The following is a 19,448-nucleotide window of genomic DNA, read 5'->3' on the forward strand; positions in this document are numbered from 1 at the left end:
GGGGGAGTAAAGGGGAAACATGGCATGTAGCCCCATCTGCTGCTGACTTCTGTCCTTTCGTGCTCACCCAAGAGTTAATAACTCCCTCAACACTGAGCACAAAGCCCTGTTCTACATGCATCAATATGAGACTATGACCCGACCTATTGATTAACGACACCATCCTCTCTAAGTAATCCATTTAGTGCTTGTTCAGCTTGTGTCACCATGTAGCCTTCTGAGAAGTTACTGGATTGTGGGCGGAATGATGTGATCAATATTTTTCACTCACAGATGCATAAACACAGAAAAAAAAAAAAAACCCAAATGGAACAATGTTTACCAGTGATGGGAGAAGAAAAACAAAACAAAAAATGAAAAAACAAAACAGAATACATTTTGCCTTTTCAGCTGCAAACAGTTTTACACTACGTGGAGTGGCTCTTTGAGGCACACATTGGAAATTGCTCTGCTGGGCTGCTGTGGATGCGCTTTATCGAACATACATATATTCATGGTCAATTCATCACAGACATTTCTTATGTATTTATTTTGATCAGAAACAGTGGGACCTTTTCACAGACCTCTCTGTCTGTTTCACAGTGCCTTAGACAGCTCATGGTAAAATGTTTTGCTTGATAACTGCAACGGGGAAGGAGAGTGTTGAAAATGGAGAGGTAAATACATGAGTAAGCTAGCTCACTAGTACATAAGTTTGTACTATGTTCTAATCGACTAACTTGCTAACAAACTAGATAGCTAACCAGTTGTGTATTTTATTTCTAAAGCTCTAGTGAGATAACTAAATAAAAATGCTATTTTTGAAATTACTAGCTATATTAGTTCACTTAGCTTTAAGAGTACCTTACAACTGACAGTCTTTAAATTAGCTTGCTAATCCAGCTGGACAATCAATTCAACTTAATTAACAACATAAGCATACTCATTTTCTTCCTCAGTAATAAACTAACAAGCAACCAGTTTTTTTAGGGAAATCCTGCCTACTTATGGGGAAACGCAATATAAGCTGCTGTCAGTGGTACCTCAAAGATAGAGTCTGCATCATTTGAAATGAAACCTGCCACGTCATATTTTATTAAAACAGTATGCATTGCTAACTTTTGTCAGTGGAACCTCGGCAAAATAGCTAAGCTGGTGCAGCTAAAAATGTAATACTATATGTAACAGAAGGGTATAGAGTTGTTAGTGGGACTGAGATCAACTTGAAAAGATAAATTTTCACTTTTTTTTTTTTTTTTTTTTGCTAACTACATTTCTAGATTGACTACAATATCATGGTCATTGGTTTGTGTCGAAATTAGTTCATGTTCAACTGCCTGAAATGTGAAAGGGCAGTGGCAATGCGGAGAGCCTGCAGGCTGTAGCTGAACCCTCAGAACCCCCCGCTGAGATACTGCATTAGCGGCAGGAAACAATGCAACTGACGTGACAAATGTCAAGAATGAAATCAATGCACAATCTGAGAATTGAAATGATTTCAAATGAGCTGAGCTTATACTCTTTGAAGATAACAGGCAAGGGAATTGAGGATTTAGTCTCTCTTCTAGCCACACATTTAAGACTTCATCTGCTGACCATGTCCCTAATAGTAGGCTGCAAGGCACAGATGTTATCATCTTATTAGGTGTAATTTAGTCTTCATTTTTTAAAACACAGATATATACAGAGATGCAAACTCAACTACAAATGGAGCGTAACACACAGTGAATACACAGAATACACAGTGATACTACAGATGCTAAGTTTAAACATGTGTTTCAATACATTCAGTTTTAATTGGTAAAACTGGTGTACAATCATTTAAAAAGAATGTACAATCAAAAAAAAGAAATCAGGGTTTACATCATATTATGCACCACTTGTAAGGTGGAGATGAACCAACTTTCTTTTTTTTTCAGTTTTACCTAGAACATGACCCACAGCCTGTCAACATAATGGATAATGGATTCCTTTAGCTGTGCTGAAACCCAGGCTCTTCTCTCTATAAGAATACAAATTTTTCCAACAATACCACACTGAACAGAGAGAGGCTTATCCCTTATTAGACTACTTTGTGCAGCCTACTGCATCATACCAAGACTAGAAACAAAGCTGACAAGTCCCATTTGTCTGAAAGAGAAGCATTTAACAAACAATATGAATCACCACCCTCAAAAAAGATTCATAATTCAGTGATAGGGACACAATTTCTTTCATGGAATTGTGTTTATTAAAAGGCCTATGAGCACTTGTTCAATTTTTGGAAGGGAAGCTTGCCAGCCATGTATGACAGTGCTTTTAAGGGCATTTCAATATGTATCTCACCAGTCATGTTTATTAATTTCCAATATAAATTAATTCATTTTGTCAAAGTGGTCAACACATCCAAGTAAATGAATTTAGCCCCTCTGCAAAATGTGGCAAAATAAAGATTCAAATATCAGTGCTATCAATGACAGAAAAAAAGGGAAAAAAAATTATATATATATATATATATATATATATATATATATATATATATATAGAGAGAGAGAGAGAGTCTCTTTTTATCCTCTAGGGTAAATCTGGCCCAGTTTTACAGAAGTTTTTAAAAATAAAATTCTCAAATTGGAGGAAAGAAATGGCAGATGTGCTGATATCAGAAAACCATAGGAAAGGCCTTTCATTGTAAGGGCTTCAAGCCCAAAATTATTTTTTCTACATTATTTCAGTAGCAGTGACAAATCTAAGGACAAGTTGTTTTTTTCTGACATATCTGAAAACATGGGAAGTTTGTATAACATGGCTAACAAGTAATATCAGTTAACAGTAGCTGAAATGGAACTGAAACTGCTCTGATCCTCTGTTGAGCTCAGAGAGAATAGAGGGAAGAGGGGAGAGGGTTCCTCTTAATGTATGAAAAGCTTATCTGTACGTGAAAAAGAACCATCTCCATTTCTATTGTATTCTACGTGAGATGATGTGAGAGCAACAGTTTAAGCATCAGCAGTGACTTGACAAGCGACCACCTACTTGACAAAGTGAAAATGTGTTTTTAAGAAATAAGCCGTGATGAACCGCTTTTCTGACAAAAGGGCAGATTATTGCTCTTTCATTTCAACATGTCAAATACTGCTGGCAAAATCATTCACTGAATCACTGCATCAAACTCCTCCTGCATAAAGATAAACATTTTGAACTAAGAAAACGTTTTCATTTGACGTAACCATCAACATTTGTCTTTCAATCACATTTAACTTTTGAAAAAGCAATGCATAAGAGGTATATCTGGGCAAAAACACTGTCTGATTAAAAGGTAGGGAGAGTGGACTAATTTAGATTTTTATGTGATATCATAGGCCCCTTTCACGTTGGCTTCCTCACTGCTCACATGGGATAGGTTAGAGCTGCCCTTGTATCCTCCCTCCCGGCTGTTTGCGCAGCCCTTCCTTAGCAAGCAGGTGGGAAGCAAGTGACCATGAGGGATAAACTATACCAAGCATAACGGATGGACAGATGTACAGACTAAAATTGGCTCCCATTATAAATGGGGGCTCAAACCTCACAGGGCTGTGCATCTATCCCTTCACCACATGGCCGAAGTGGGCGGGCGTGGTCTTATATTGACAGACATGATGGACACGTCATAGATGAACACCGCTAGCCCAACCCACATTTGACCCCATTGATCACATACTTCACTTCCTCATACCTGCAGAACTGCAGAAGACTACTCAGATTTATGACTGATTTGATACAAATAATCACAAAAGCACATAGTGGAGAGGCTGCCTAAATTGTCAAAACATTTGTAAGTATCATCTTCAGCAGGTTCACTGACCCCCTCTCTGAAGAAGCCAGTGTCTGTCCTTTCAACCTTCAGCCTTTGTCTTTTAACATTTACATAATCAAAGAAAAAAGCTATAAAAAATTTAAGAAGGGTTCCATTACCACAAAAACATGACATTGTTAGAGAAGGAATGTTTTGAACACTATTACCAACTGACAAGTGCTCACTGCTGTAAAAACCTCCAGTAGTGAGGCTCATCTGCCTCTTCAGGAAAATGCCTTTTTTGTCTTATTCTACAATATTTCAATTCCAATACATTGCAAAACAATTGAAAAGTATTGAAGGGTACTTGTTAGGTAGCTGGTTAGGGACAGCCTATTACACGCTGACGTTGAAGGCTGCAGGGGGCCAGCTGATTGACAGGCGTGGCCGGGGTCATTTAAATTGACGGGAAGTTACCTGGACAGGGGAGGGGAAAAGGAGGAAGAGTTCTGGTGGCGGCAGACAACTTGTTCCCGCTCAAGGCTACATGCTCAAGTTTTGAGACGTTTGTTATTAATTTGTTTTTGTTATCATCACTTTGGACACCTAAAATAAATGTGAGCAGAGATACCAGGCTGGAGCAAGCCACTTCAGGAGGAAGCTAAGCTGGGGCTCGTACTGGGAGACACCGTGAAGCCCTCAGGTAAGCTGGTTCTCTTGTGGCCTTCAGTAGGTGCATCCAACATCCCGGTCACACTGACATACGCTCAAGTTCATGTTCTTTGCACACCACAGGGTAAGCTATGGACGGCCCTAGGTAGCATAGTTTGGATCCCCTAGACCTTTTCGTAGTTTACGCTAGCTAGGTATTCCCTGTTTTTGTTTTGGGTAAGCATCAGTTGGTGGCAGGGTAGCCCATGCTGTGATAGTGCCTTACTTACAATTCTAATGCATGGGTTTTGATGTGTTCATCTTGGTCTTAGAATTCAAGGAAGTGATCACACCAGGCAGATGACTCCCCTGGTGACATCATGGACAAAAAAAAAAAAAAAAAACAAATAGAGAGAAAGAAACAGAGATGGAGAGAGAGGAGGGGTGCCTGAGAGAGATTTCTTTAAAAGCATGCTTAAATATGTAGACAAAACCACTTCAGCAAGTTCAGACAATTTCCTAAGGAGTTACCAAGAAGTTTCTGAATCTTTGCTTAAAATTCAAAGTCTCCCCACACCTATATATGGGCCCAAGCAATTTGAAATAAATAATTTATTTTGGTTAGTGCCATAACTGAGTGAGAGTGGCTCTCACTATAAATTCAAATTTCAAATTCAACCCTCAACATCCAGATTTTCAATCCACAGTTCCACACTGCTCCCCTGAGCCCCATGCAGCAGGTCATTGTATGCAGGTGCACGGGCTGTCTTATTTCTGATGGTGAGGACAGAGAAGTATGACACATACCCGCATCCAGTCTGCACTTAACAGGACTAATTCCATTGGTGGAGGTAGGAACCTGGAACAGCCAATTGAATTTTTTTTGCAACTTGTTTGCCACACAGCAACCAATGAATAAGCATTTTCTCTTACTTTTCATGCAATGTAATGTTTTAACACACTGGTGTTGAAATGTAGCAAATGTAGATATAGATGTGTGTATATGTGTGTGTGTGTGTGTGTGTGTGTGTGTGTGTGTGTGTGTGTGCGTGTGTGTGTGTGTGTGTGTGTGTGCGTGTGCGCGTAAATGTGTGTAGGTATGTGCCTGTGACTAGACCTTAGGGACAATTTGGAATTGAGGAGGACCAGCTTCTGCTAGCTGCCCTGATTCTCCCTGCATACCTTGGCCATATGTGCCTCTGTGATTTCCCAGAGCTGCGTGCTTCAGGTGGCACAGTCTAGCTCCTTTGATGCCGTGATACTCATATCTGTGCTGTGATATATCTGGAGGGGAAAAGTCTGCGTGGTTAAATAAACAGTCTTCAGAATGCAAATAGCATCAACTGAAATGGGACACCATGAAGGTCAAAAGATATTTCTGTGCTTTACCCTTAGATAAAAAAGCCCCAAACCTGTCTCTACTACATTCCATCAGGGAACACTGTTGTGCCAGAGCCTTAAGATACATGGTATAACAAGGAAGTACTAAATTGCCAAGCAAATGCACATTTTGTCCAGTGTTCATCCGAGTCACAATGGTATGTCATCGTTGTTGCAAACAGATTCTGATGCTGTCATTCAGGACGTACTCACATGTGGTGAGCTACTGAGGAATAAAATACTTTGCTCCGTGTGATGGCGGTCTGTATGTGAAATGTTTTGCCTCTGATTGTGGAAGGGTGTGACAGTGAAGGCCATGGAATGCTTATGTGAAAAGTACTTAAAGGTTGCATGCACGCACGCATGCACGCACACATGCATGCACGCATGCACACACTCTCTCTGGCTTCAACTGCCAGATTAAAGCCTGCAATTTATATACAATGCTGTGTGATCGTACACGTCATTGTTATTAGTACAGCAAGGAAGTGACCCAAAAAAAATAGATTTCAGTCAGAGTACCATTGCAGTTATATTACGGATTAAATGTTTTGTATGGGCTAAATTTTTCAATATGTATTTAGTTTTTCCATACAAATTGCATTTCTTTCTGCACCAAATTTCCATTTGGCCTTTACATTCAAGTTTTTACAAAGCCAAAAACATTAAAACATTGTTGCCACTAAATTAAATTCTTTTTGCATGAATTAATGTTTGCAGCAGAGATAAAGGGACACAAACAGTCCCCTGTAAACACAATATTGAAAGGAAATATATTCAATAATATTTCATATAACAGACATGGCTAAGTAATGCTATTCATAAATTGCAAGTAACATAGGGATTTTCAAGTCAAGGGATTTTCAACAAAAGATTCTATATTTACATAAGTATATATTTAGAATGTTGTCACAGAGTGAGTGCACCAGTTGATCTACTACACATGAATACAATATTATATTGAGACAACCTACAGAAATACAACCTGTCCAGAAAGAAATTAGAAATTAAGAATGATTCAGTTCATGTAATTGTCCTGTGTTCTGCTGAATCATGTCCATTAAATGGTTTGACTAAATGCCTGTTAATGTGAGAGTATAAGGGCATGTCAAAAAACTGGTTTTGGGTTGCTAATGCAAATAACACAAACACAGGTGAAGTACAACTGATCAGTTTAACAATTAACCAACTGCAGCCTTGTAACAATTCTTGCTGTAACATAATACACCTTGTTATCAGTATAGTCGTGGACAACAGGGATTAAAAAGCAGCCAGGCAGCTCTATACACTACACTAGGTGGTTAAATTGACTGTAAAATATTTCTAGTCAGCTTGCCATGTACACACACAAGAAACAAAGCAAATTGTATTGACAAATGTTTCTGCTTCTTTCTCCAAGTTGGGAGTCGTGTGTGGGAGTAATAACCTGTATGTGTGGACAAAACCATATTTAGCACTACAGAGACTCAAACTGCATTAACTGTGCTTATGTTTGTATGAGGTGAAAATCAGATTCAATGCCTGTTGCTGTAACAGCAGAGGGCTACACAGACTGCTAATGGACTTTGGCAGTGTTACTCTAGCCACAGTTCTTAAGATTAGGAATTGTATACGGCTGATGCTATAGAAAGAGGCACACCTCATAAAAAAAAAAACCCTCACAATCCCTCAGTATCTATGTTTGTGTCTGTAGCCAAATTTATGTGGATTTGGCCCTATGTGATTCTCAACACTTCCTTTACACACTTTCTCACCTCCACCTGCATAACTTGAATAATATTAATTCCGATTCAGGCACAGAAACAGAGGTGACAGGCTGGAAATATATTTGACTGATGGTGTAAAAAATGAAAACATAACAGATGCAGAGCAATTTCATTTCCATTTCTAATAAAAGATGAGTTATAAGCACATTTTTTATAAATAAAGATCAGTATAAAGATGGGCCTAGTCTTTTCCCTTACAACACAACAGTAGATATTGACATTTTTCAGGAGTTCAGTTCACTTGGGCTATATTTTAGATCAGGTCCAGCTGATAACTTATGTCATTCTACTTGCTGCTGTTCGAACCTCAAACACTAGGGTAGGTATAGAGACAGAAAGGGTAAAAAGGGAAGACTGGCTCACAAGCCGCGAGGAGAATGAGAGAACAAGGTATGCTATCTCTCCCACAGCTTGGCAAAGGTGAAGGTTTAATCCATTACCAATGGCTAAATCTGAGAACAGCCTGGCTGACATTTTTTAAGGGAAGCTGGGTGAAGTAAATGAAAAGAAAAATGTAATTCTCTGACGAAGGAGTGAAGAGCCTGACCAGATCACTGAATTGCTTTTTTGGGCAGATAGCGCTGAGGTAGACAAACACTGAGATCCTGGTCCTCAGATGACCACAATAATACACAGAAAGCTGGCAGATGCATCTCAGAGGAAGGTTAAGCGCCTCCTTTTCCGCCCTGATCCCGTTGGCTGGAGCTTGACCGCAAATACAAGTGAATTCTGACAAATAACGAGGATCAATCCCCCGCTCAGTCCTCGAGGACAAATATTATGGCTGCTCGAGTCCTGAAACTAGACTTGCGCTCATAGAAACCCCCCGGTCTGTGCCACGGAGTTATTCTAAAGGGCAGTGGATTCTGCAGCTGTAATTCTGCTTCCTACATTTCTCCCTCGACTCTGTCAGCCTTGAGTGACGACAGAATTAAAAAAAAAAAAAGAGTGAGACTTGGAGGCAGCTGGGTAAAATGCTGGGGGCCTCCATAAAGATCCTTTTACTTAGATTAAACTGAACTTGTGAATAAATGAGGAAAGGCTGAAAAAAATACATTATCTTTACGCTGGATTCACCACATTTACTTAGAGGCTATACATCCTGTGCAGTAAAAATATAATTTTCCGGGGCAGTGTTCAGATTAATGTGATTCTTTTTTTAAAAAACTCTACATATGTACAGTTTAGTTTAAATACTGAGGCCTTAACTTTCTGCAATAAATAAATATATACATAATGATAAAGTGAAGAGACTATTCTTAGACTGACAACTCAAATGTGGGTTTTCCAGCCCAGATGCCAAAGAACAAGGAATCAAAATGATGCTGTTTCTTTCTGCTATATACTTTTGTTACTCAAGGGAGAGTTTCTGGACTGAGATCGATGTACACACGCAAATGAAAGCCCTATTTTAAAATAACTCACAGCACACATTCACTGTCAGTTTAGTCCAGGGATACATTAATGATAAATTCACACCAGCAATGGGTCACTTTCTGTTTCACAACAATAGGACTGATCATCACATAATTGTTTATCATTCGTGACACTTTCTACCACTGATGGCACTGTTTAACATTCAGTACAACACAAACTGTTTGAGCCATATCACAATTTTTCTTGTTATCCTCATTTTGTTCAACAATGTGTAATGTGATTTGTGAAAAACAAAGAAATAATAACATTCGTGAGTTTTGCTATAGTGACTGATTTAGGAGTCCAGGTTATTGTATGAAAAAAAAAAAAATCCAAGCAGTCATGCACTGTAAGCAGTTCAAGTCCTTATTTTTTAAATACTGCCACCGTAAACGTAAAGTTGTATTAATCTCTTTTAAGATATTCCCTGCTTAGGTAAGAAAGAGGTAGAAAGACATGTTGCCGTTAGCAACAGATCACAGTTTAAAAAAAATATGCATCCCTGTTAGCCTTATCAGGATACTTATCAGTATAGTGTGCACAAAGGGAAACATAAAGCCAGCTAGCTAGTAGAATATGTTACACTATTCAACAGTGCTACTTCAAACACAGTAGAAATTAATACTACAGAGCCATTAACAATATATAAGAATTTATTTAGATCCTCACAATAGTTTTTACTCTGATTTAACAATCTCTCGTTCAGCTACATAAATATGGTGTGCCCAAGCCTTCTACTCACATGATATAAAACACACCAGATGGATTAGGGAGAAACTGTCAGAAGTAATAGAACTTTTGACTCTGCTTTCATATATTTTAATTTATAGTACATATATAGAACATATTTGTACAGTATATAGTACATATATTATAATTATATTTTAGTACATATATGTAAAAAATAAATAAATAAAACTAAACAAGACCTTTCCACAGCTAGTCGTTAAGACATCAGCGGGAACTGGCCAAAGGTGCAAACTGAAGAAAATTGATATTGTGTCATTTATGTTTCTAGAGTAAATCCGGCTGCACTCCAAATCACCATCCTTTTCTAAGCTTCTCAAAAGCGGTACTCATATACTCGAAACACTATTGTATTTGACAACTGTGTTTGAAGTCCGCTTGTTATATAACCACAACTGAGGCAGGGACACTAAAACCTCTTCTGTATTAGTAAACCGCAGGTGGGATGCCACATCCCACCGATATATGCTGTCAATCTCCCATTCTAACCAAACCAAATCTTGAGTCCTACCGGATAAAATGCCTGTCAGTCATTTAATGTGAGTGTCTCTGAACAGGGAAATTATACACGTTTTGTGAAAGGTGCAGCTCCCACCTGTCTGACTGCCTGATAAAATCTCAGACAACCTGGCAATCTGGTAACCTGTTGCACATTAGCACCAAAAATAGTTTTTCATAACTACAGGCAAAAGTAACAGGCCTATATGTCAATATAGGTTTTAAAACATGAAATTTAAAATGTATCAGCCCATTTTACAATGCACTGTGCTAAAATAATGCATAAACGTATGTATACTGTAAACAAGTGCAAATAATATAAAATTTAAATCAAAGGACAGCAACACTGAGATGGATGGTTTGGAAATTAAAAGAAACATACCACAATCAGCCAGAGACACAGACTTAATTATCCCTTTATGAGCCAAAAGCAGACAGCATCTGCACAAGTTAAAAAGCAATTTTAATAGGAAATGAATCATAAGGCAAAGTCTGTCATGAAAAGCTAAAAGCCCATCTGAGAGCTGGAACCTAGAAGGGAACCATGGGGGGAAAAAGATAAAACCTGAAAACCTGTTTTGTTTTTAACAGGGTATGAGGACAGAAAGGTGAACATTATATTTGCAGCAAGTAACAAGACTACAATCCTTAAAAAAAAAAAAGGTCGACCTCCTCTCTCTTTCTAAAGCCATGTACAATATAAACCACTCGTTGTCTAGTCAGAAATGATCTACATTTAATAGGGCAATAATGCTGCCTGCTAAAAGTTTAACAACAAGGATGGCCAATTACCCTTACCTGATGGATTGAGCAGTCTCCAGGTGATTGATGGATCTGGCCTCCCATTGGCTAGACAACTCAATGTCACATTGCTGCCCTCGTTGACAGTGATGTCTTCTGAAACTTTGTAAATATTTGCGGGAACTGGAAGAGAAAATTACATCCATTGTTATTATCAGTCAAGGTAGCTGGAAACACTGCATATTTATATTACACAAGAGACAGAGGGAGTGTAAGGATGGCCTAACTAAATAGCTAATTTTTCATGCAGAGTTTCTAGATGGCTTTAGCAGGGCCACAGGGGAAAAACCTTTGCTGGCTTTCCAACGACGTTTTCCTGCCCAAGCAGAATTACATTTCACCTAATTTTGAGCAAATGACAAGCAAGTTGTGGTAATCCTCCACAGCACCCATATCATAGGAAAGTTAAAAAAAAAAACAGTGCCAGGCAATTTCAAAGGAAGTCCTCTGAAAGAAAAAAATGGCTACATAGTTGTACTTACACCATAAATTTGCTTACTTTCTGCATAATATTAAAAGAACACCTGCCCGGACATTGTGAGATCCATTGAGAATGTGGTGGGGACAAGCATCTCAATGTGTCAGTGCATCAAATTTTAAGACCCACCAATGCAAAAAATCTGACATCAACTTTTCATGGACCCAGAATCTATACTGAGTTAGACAACTAACACAATGTGAAAAAATAATAATTTGAGCCTTTGAGAATGCTACGTGAAACTGAATTTTGCATGCAGTTTTGAGGTGCATCTATTGAAAAGAACAAGTACATAGAGACAGAAGCAAGTTGTTCTAATATATTTACAGGGAAACTTTACACCACAAAAAACTGAACATTAAGCTTAAGGTTAACATCTCTGTAGTTCTGGCCAGCTAGATATCAGTAGCTGTATTAATACAGTCAGTTAGTGAAATGGCAACACTCTGATACTGGTGGTGAAAATACTTACACGTATGCATCAGTGTTTAGAGGCATGTAATGAATTATGCTCACAGAAGCTGTAAAGTGCAATATGCAAGAGAATACTTGGTTCTTTTGCTCCTGGCTATAACTTCAATGTTGATATAACACTGTGTCATCAGCTAAGTGCTTTGAGGTCCTGTTGTCATTGTAGCAAGTAGCCATGCATGCTACAGATTTCCATTTGTCTATCGTGGGAGAAAAAATAATTTGAATAATTGAATAATATGATGTCTTAGGAGCTGAAGAAACATGACCCTCTCATATTATGAGGTCAATTTTGTTGGCAAGCAACATGCACAAATTCAGGACTTTCAACTATTGCCCCAAGGCATCTTCTCTGAGATGTTTTATCAACTAAAACTTCAGGGCGTAGTAAAAGTAGCCCTCGACATAATCAAGAGTCTAGCAAAAATCCTCTCCTAAACTTTGCAGCTCTCAAAAGTAAGGGTGTTATTATTGATGCTAGTGGAAAGACGGATGCTTTATTATTCAAAGGTAACATTTAATAACCATGTGATTTACTTTGTGAGGAAACAAACGAAACAAAATGTAACAGCCCGAATAAATTATGCTGTACAAGATTTATACCTTTTACCTGCACTGGTCAGCATTTCAGGGTAATTCTAATTAATCTGAATACAAGGAAATAAACAGAAATGATACCTCAGAGTGTGTTTCATTTGCAGGGCGCATTTGGATAGATGGTGTGTATTATGCCGGTTGTGCAGTTCTATCAAGTCGGCGTCCCTTCAAATCATATTAATGTCGCTCGCAGAAAGTGCTCCTTTCCTTTTCATGAAGTGGGGTGACACCATGGGTGTTTTATCGACCTATAACTCTCTAAGTGATGCCACACAAAGATATTTTACAAGGCAGATACATCACAACAAAAAAAAGTAGAAATTTCTGGCAGTGATAAGAGCGATGAGAGAGGAAGAGGGCAGAGCCCTTTCTCCCTTTCAATCTGAAATTGTTATCTAAAACTATAAGGTTCCTTCCGTGTTCTAATGGAAATTTGGTTTGAGCAGTGGGAAGAGGCCTCTCTCTCTCTTGCGGACTCACATTTGTCTCTTGCCATCCACAGCCCCCTTGATGCAGCCCTCATGCCCCCTGCAATATTTCCCTCCTGTGTGCGGACACTGCACTTTGGTTAAGATTGAGTCAATTCAAAGCGAACGGATGGCTTCTCTAGCCTTGTCCACTGTTCCCATCATGATTGAATTACTGTAATGCCCGCTAAGAGCTCTGAGTTCCTCTTGTCATTGTAGCAGGTAAACATTAGGCCGCCCAGCAGAGTGGGGATATTTTAATAAGCCTTTAGATGTATATAAAATGGAGCCAGATAAGTGCATCAGCACAGACTCCTTTGCTTCATTTTGGCTCAGTTCTGTGCTCCACTTCACCACTCTTCCTGCTCCGCTGTGCATGCTGGGTTAAGCAGTGGAGAGAGGGGGGGTTAGTGCTCTACTAACCGTGACTAAAAGATGTCTGTTCACCAGGACAGAAAAGATGGCAAGCAAGAAATCTGCGCTCACGTTCCCTAGCCCACTCTTTTAAATCTGCTGCTGGTGGGAGGGAATATATAAAAAAAGAAATTAAGCAGGGAGGAATAAATATGCTGTTATGTTTCATACCATTATGTCTGGGTGATAGCTGAATACCTGCAGCCTTTACGTGTGTCTGGAGTAAATGTGCGCTAAGCATCACCCAGAGTGCATGTTTGATACAACTGTGTGACGGAGGCATCCATATTGCATGTACACAAGAGATTTTTGAACTATTTCTGATCTTATGGAGTACACACCTTCCCCATATAAAGTGGTGAGAGTGAACATGTGAGCCTAGCCCATTCAAATGCACAGCTTTATTCAGATGATCTTTTCATGACTGATATTTTTCTGTGGTGCTTTCATACATACATACATATACGCATACACACACACACACACACACACACATTTGTGCTAAACATAATCATTTGACTGTGGTATTCTTTTTTGCTTTGACAATGTGAATCACACTGTCATGACAGTTAGAAAAGAACTTGTTTTGCTTTTAAACAGAAAGAGAATCAGATTTTAAAATAAACAGAGAAAAGAACTTGTTTTGTTTTAAAACAGAAAGAGAACACATTCCAGATCTTCTTTGTGGTATTCTCCACTGTTCTTACAATTACTGGTAGTTATTGACACAATACATGCTCAAGGTAGTTCTTTGTGACCTTGGATATGAAAAGCATAATACTAGACAGGTTTTACTAAAAAAAAGCAATGCACAAGCTTTTTAAACATACATATAGATATATGTTTTCCATATACCTGACAAAGATCTTACTTTATTCTCACCTGATTGCAAATACAAAGCACACATAATTAAAAAGGCTTCAATTTTTAATTAGAATGTCATCCAGTAGAATAATCAGACCTTTCATGGTTTGCTTGTTTTTTTTTTTTTTTTAAGTCATCATGCTGGCATATATTCCTGACTATTTGGACACTGTAAACGCTCTGATTACAGGACTGCAAACTGTATGTCCATTTCTAACACATTGTCTTCGGCAATAAAAATTGGTTGACATCTTGATGCAGTCAACAGAGTAATTGAGGTAATAAGAGCTTTTGTTTTGATGCACTGAAGGCAATTGGCATGAATCTCAAGTACAGGTGGGTGAAAGTCTGCTTACCTGCCAAAACAGTGGTACTGCCTGTTGTGAAAGCCTCCCTTTCATTTTCCTACAGTATTTTAGGAACTGGCATTATCAGGCACATTTTATTGTTTTTTTTCCATTTTCTCCCCAGTTTGGAATGGCCAGTTCCCCGAATTCTGGAATGTCCAATTTGTCATTATCGATGTTCGGTCCCATTGCACAACCCCCACCGTCAATCTGAGAGAGCGTGGACAAGCATGTACCCTCCTCCGAGACAAGTGATGTCAACCGCTGCTTCTTTTCACACTGCGGTCCACAAGCTAAGCTACCACAGAGATGAGTCGGAGGAAGACGTTGTATGCAGCTTTGGCACATGGACCACAGGTGCCTGATCGACCAGCAGGGGTCGCTATTGCTAATGGGACCGAGGCCTCTGCCGACGTACCCACCCATATTCCCGGTGGAAGAAAGCTAATGTGTTCTGCCCGTGAGCTCCTGGTCACTGTCAGCTAGTGGCACGGGCACATTTTATTCTAATCTGTAGCCAATACTAGAATGCAGCATCAGTTTGTTGACTCGTGTCCATTTATATGGATAATGTACTTATCTGAACACCACTTTTTGGTAAATTTATTGACAGTAAACTAGCAGTTCTATTTACTGTATTCCCACAGTACGCTGCTGTCAGTGATGGGTTTGACATTTTGAGTAAGTCAGCAGGCTATGATTTGTTGGGGCGAGCATATGTCGGATATTTGTCTGTCTGTCTAGTTTGCCAGCTAAAAAAAGTAAGATAACGAGCTACTAGCACGTGAAATATATTTGAGCTAATTAAAACAATGCATGAAGTTAGATTGTTCAATCCCAAAACTTTTTTATAACAAATCATCATTTTTGCTGGAAATGGTCTGTTTGCTTTTACATTAGGGGCTTCGCAAGCTATGTTAAAAGTTAGCTAACTGTTCTCTCTGAAAACTGTAGCTGTCTAAGGATAATGGACCAACCAGCTTGCTTTCAACACAAGTGATAGATAACCAATTGTTGGTTGGCTAGCTATCAACAGTGGCCAGAATTAACTAATACTTATCTTGATGTATTACATAATGACTGTGCTATGGTGATTGCAAAGCATCTCCTTGACTGATCTGTTTTGTTTCATAACATATTACCCTACTACCAGACTACAGACTGGCTTCTTATGTCTGTAATAATTGGCTTTTTAGACAAATATTATGGGAGTGTGAGTATTAATATGGGCAAATCAAATGAAAATAAATGTTAGGTCTGTCTTTAGATGTTTGCCTTAATGATTAGTTAAATCTAAATGAGCAAGATATCTTCTTCAACATTAGGATGGGGAAACAACTGAAGTTCTTAAGGGAAATGAGTTGTCTCAGAGCATTCTGTCTGAAAATTTAGAAAACCGTACTCAAATTGGAAAAAAAGGGGTTAAAATTTACAATAACAATAATAAGAGAAAAAAATATAGCCCTATGTGATTCTTTTAAAATAAATGTGTAAACAACATAGTGAATGTATGAAAATTAGCATGTTTTCAGGGTTGTTATAAACATAGAGATTAAAGTTAATCAGCAAACAGATATAAGTGAATCAAAACTGATTTTGTACAGTAACTTTGTGCTATGCTTCAAAGACATAAGAGGTGCTAATTTTGGTTTAAGAAACCATAAAGCCATGTTTACATGCAGACCAATTAAAACAATATCCATAAAAGGAAAACCCTGAGATGCCACCACACACTACAATCTCTACGTATGCAGTGACACTTGGATACTCAATCATTCATTCAAGACACAGAATCCTTTCAAAGGAGGTGTGTCCCCACGTCAGCGCACACATCAGATAATGTGTGTACCAAGTTATCTAATAAATAAACCCCATACTGCTCCCATGACCATCCTCAAATTAGTGCATGGTAATACAAGCCACAGCAGTGCTTGCAGGTGTGTGAAACAAGAGTGAAGTCTGCCCCCATTTCAGAACAGACAAGTCTCTTGACTTGCATAGTGTGCTCCCCAAATCTGTCAGACTGGAGGCACATTTTTCATGGAACAGGGATGGACAACACTATTCTGTACATTTACATGCTGTATTTTAGAAAAATGTAAGAATGTCATTACGATTTGAATCTTGACATAATTAATAAAACTAAATTTGCCACTGTTTCTTGCTACCACGATTTGTCAAATACTTGTGTTAGCATGGCCTTATACATTGTAATAACAATGGTTAATATGGTCGCAAGTATAGTAGATATCAGAAATGGAACAGCCTGGTGGAAATGCAGGATGCAGAGGGTGACAGGAGAGTGGGATTATCTCACCTCTCCATCTCTTCAATGACAGCAAAACCTCACAGGTTTTTCTCAGATTCATCACTGAAACTGATTTGTCAAATTATTAATGAAAATGATGTAAAATAAGTACATTTATCTATTAAGCCATAATTTCTAAAAACAGTTCAAGTTTATGCAGTTAAGGCAAACGTTTTAACCCATTTTATTGTAAAGACTCAACTGGAAACAACAGCAACTTGACACACTGCCCAGTTCATACTCACTGGGTCCGCTCTCCAATAACTAAAGCCATTCTGTGTGCAGCCAATAACAGAAAAGTGTCAAAGCATAAGGAGAACAGGCATATGAAGTTTGCATACACTTTATGACATTAAAAATAATGGTAATACAAACATCAAAAATTCACACGGCACAGACTGCTTCCACGCCTGGTCTAAAGTGAGGGTCAGCGTAGACTCACAATTGCAAGCTAAGCGCCAGGATAAAACACCAGGAACGGTGCAACTGATAAAACTGAACCGATAAAAGGTGGCCTGCTTATCAATGCAGAGGGGGGAAAGGGACAAGATTAATATGGGCCAGCATGGTTGCAAATCACAACGCGTGAGTTAGCCCATATGGAATCTCTAACGGGAAAATGAAGGGGGGGGTGCTGAGTTCACTTGTCCAAGAGCAGAGGGAGGACGCCTCAAATGAGCAGAACTAAAACTGGGATCACATATGGAGAGAGACCGCAGCTAAAGCACCACCAGAGTGTTCAGCGGGGTCGGGAAGCATGTCCCTACAGAACTTCCCCATTACAACAGATGGAAATTAATCATCCAGATGTTAAAAAAGCAAGGTTGCGCCATGCACGGCTACCAATTATTGTCTGTTTTTCAGGTACAGTCAGAGCTCAGCCCGGCCAAGATTTTTCAATTACACCCAACGCAGTGCAGTTCAAGGATTAGCTGAAAGAGATTTATTATCCTAAAAACCCATTTAGATTTATCTGAGACATTCTCACAGCGTCCTTTGCTTTTTTCTGTTTGAAAGGGTGTGAACATTCCCTCAAAATAAGCAGGTTCTGCAAAGTGGTCTTCTCCGATATGTCAAGATTAAAGTGAGTGGGAATCTAATTCAATTACGTACATAATTCATAGTGTTTTGTTTTCCTTGTAGCTGCCAATTTCGCTGGTGTGGACTTGATTTAATATATAGATACAGATCAAGAAATAAACAATTTGTGTGATAAAATGCAGGCAGGGATGAGCCAGTGCACGCTTAAGGAACACCCATACATTATAACATGCTGTGAAAAGTGTCAGGGATATATACTATTTGATATTCTAAAATATGTCCTTGTAGAATACAAGTTTCTACCACCATGCATGTGTGTTTCTGTGTTGTGAGTATATTAAAATACAAAATTGCATAAATTATAAAGACCATTAATCAAACATACAGAGACTATTATGTTTTAAAGAAAATTAAATAACAAGCATTGCATATCCTAACAAACACTCACTTATATACTTTCATTATGTAATGCTTTGCCAAAGATTTATGTTCCCCATAAATATGCTTCATCGATTAGCTGATTGATTTACACAGCATTATGATTTACAAGTGTACCAGAATAGTGGGACACTGACAGATGACAGATGTCCATCTACAGTAAATGTCTTCAGTCATTTGTCAAATTCACCTAGCAACTTCTGTGAAAACACAGAAAAAAAGTTGATATATTTTTCAAACATAACCCGATATCAATACACAGCCACTTGAAAGTCCATCATATTTATTTCATCCCTTTCTTGTTGACAACAGCAGGTTTCTAAAAAGGCGGAGGAACACTGTTTGATTTTCAGAAGAGCAGAACTTAATATCCCATCCTTGTTCTTGCATCTAATGCATTATTTAAGTATGAATTGACCTTTCTCAAATATCTGATACTTCCAGAACTCTTACAGCCCAACTGCTGTCAAAGACAAGAGTGATTAGAGCCCCTGGCCAGAATCTACCGCAGCAGTGTAAGGAATTGTAACAAACTCACCACGTGTCTTCTGTATCACACGAGTAGGAATAAATGCATCTAATAGCCTCACTGTCAAGTCAATGCCTTTTATAAAACTGCTTATGCCTCATCGTTTGGCTGCATACGCACAGAGAGACAGGGGAATGCATCAGCATTCAAATCGACGTGTGTGATTTAGCCCACGCACACTCACTTACAGTATTAATAGCCAATATTTCTCATCCTGACATTGTCTTGGGCAATCTTTTTTATGTAACTGGCCCTACTCTTCCCCAAAGGCATGCAAAAAAAAAAATCCCACACACACATCAAACTGATTTGAAAACTGAAATCTTTGCCTTTATCGTGATGGCGTGATCATCTTTTGAGGGAATTATCTGAAAACATATTCCGCATGTTTCATTCTTCTCTGATAAATCTTCAAAAAGTGGGCCCAGGGGCCATTCTACTGGCCTACTGTTTCCCTCACCACACCCCCCTCCCTCCATTTTCACCTTGACTTTTGCCTCCCAGA

The 19,448-nt window shown here is 38.7% G+C and overlaps 1 protein-coding gene across 2 annotated transcripts in view; it reads right to left on the minus strand.

Moving 5' to 3' along the window:
- LOC118782663 (limbic system associated membrane protein) overlaps nt 1-19,448 on the minus strand; it is a 251,379-nt gene that overhangs the window by 82,640 nt on the left and 149,291 nt on the right. For both annotated transcript variants that reach the window (XM_036536094.1, XM_036536093.1), the window contains exon 3: nt 10,987-11,112. In XM_036536094.1, the coding sequence (XP_036391987.1) occupies nt 10,987-11,112 (126 nt within the window). The remainder of the gene's footprint in view (nt 1-10,986; nt 11,113-19,448) is intronic.

The sequence above is a fragment of the Megalops cyprinoides genome, chromosome 9 (assembly GCF_013368585.1).
Source record: "Megalops cyprinoides isolate fMegCyp1 chromosome 9, fMegCyp1.pri, whole genome shotgun sequence".
NCBI classification, from domain to species: Eukaryota; Metazoa; Chordata; class Actinopteri; order Elopiformes; family Megalopidae; genus Megalops; species Megalops cyprinoides.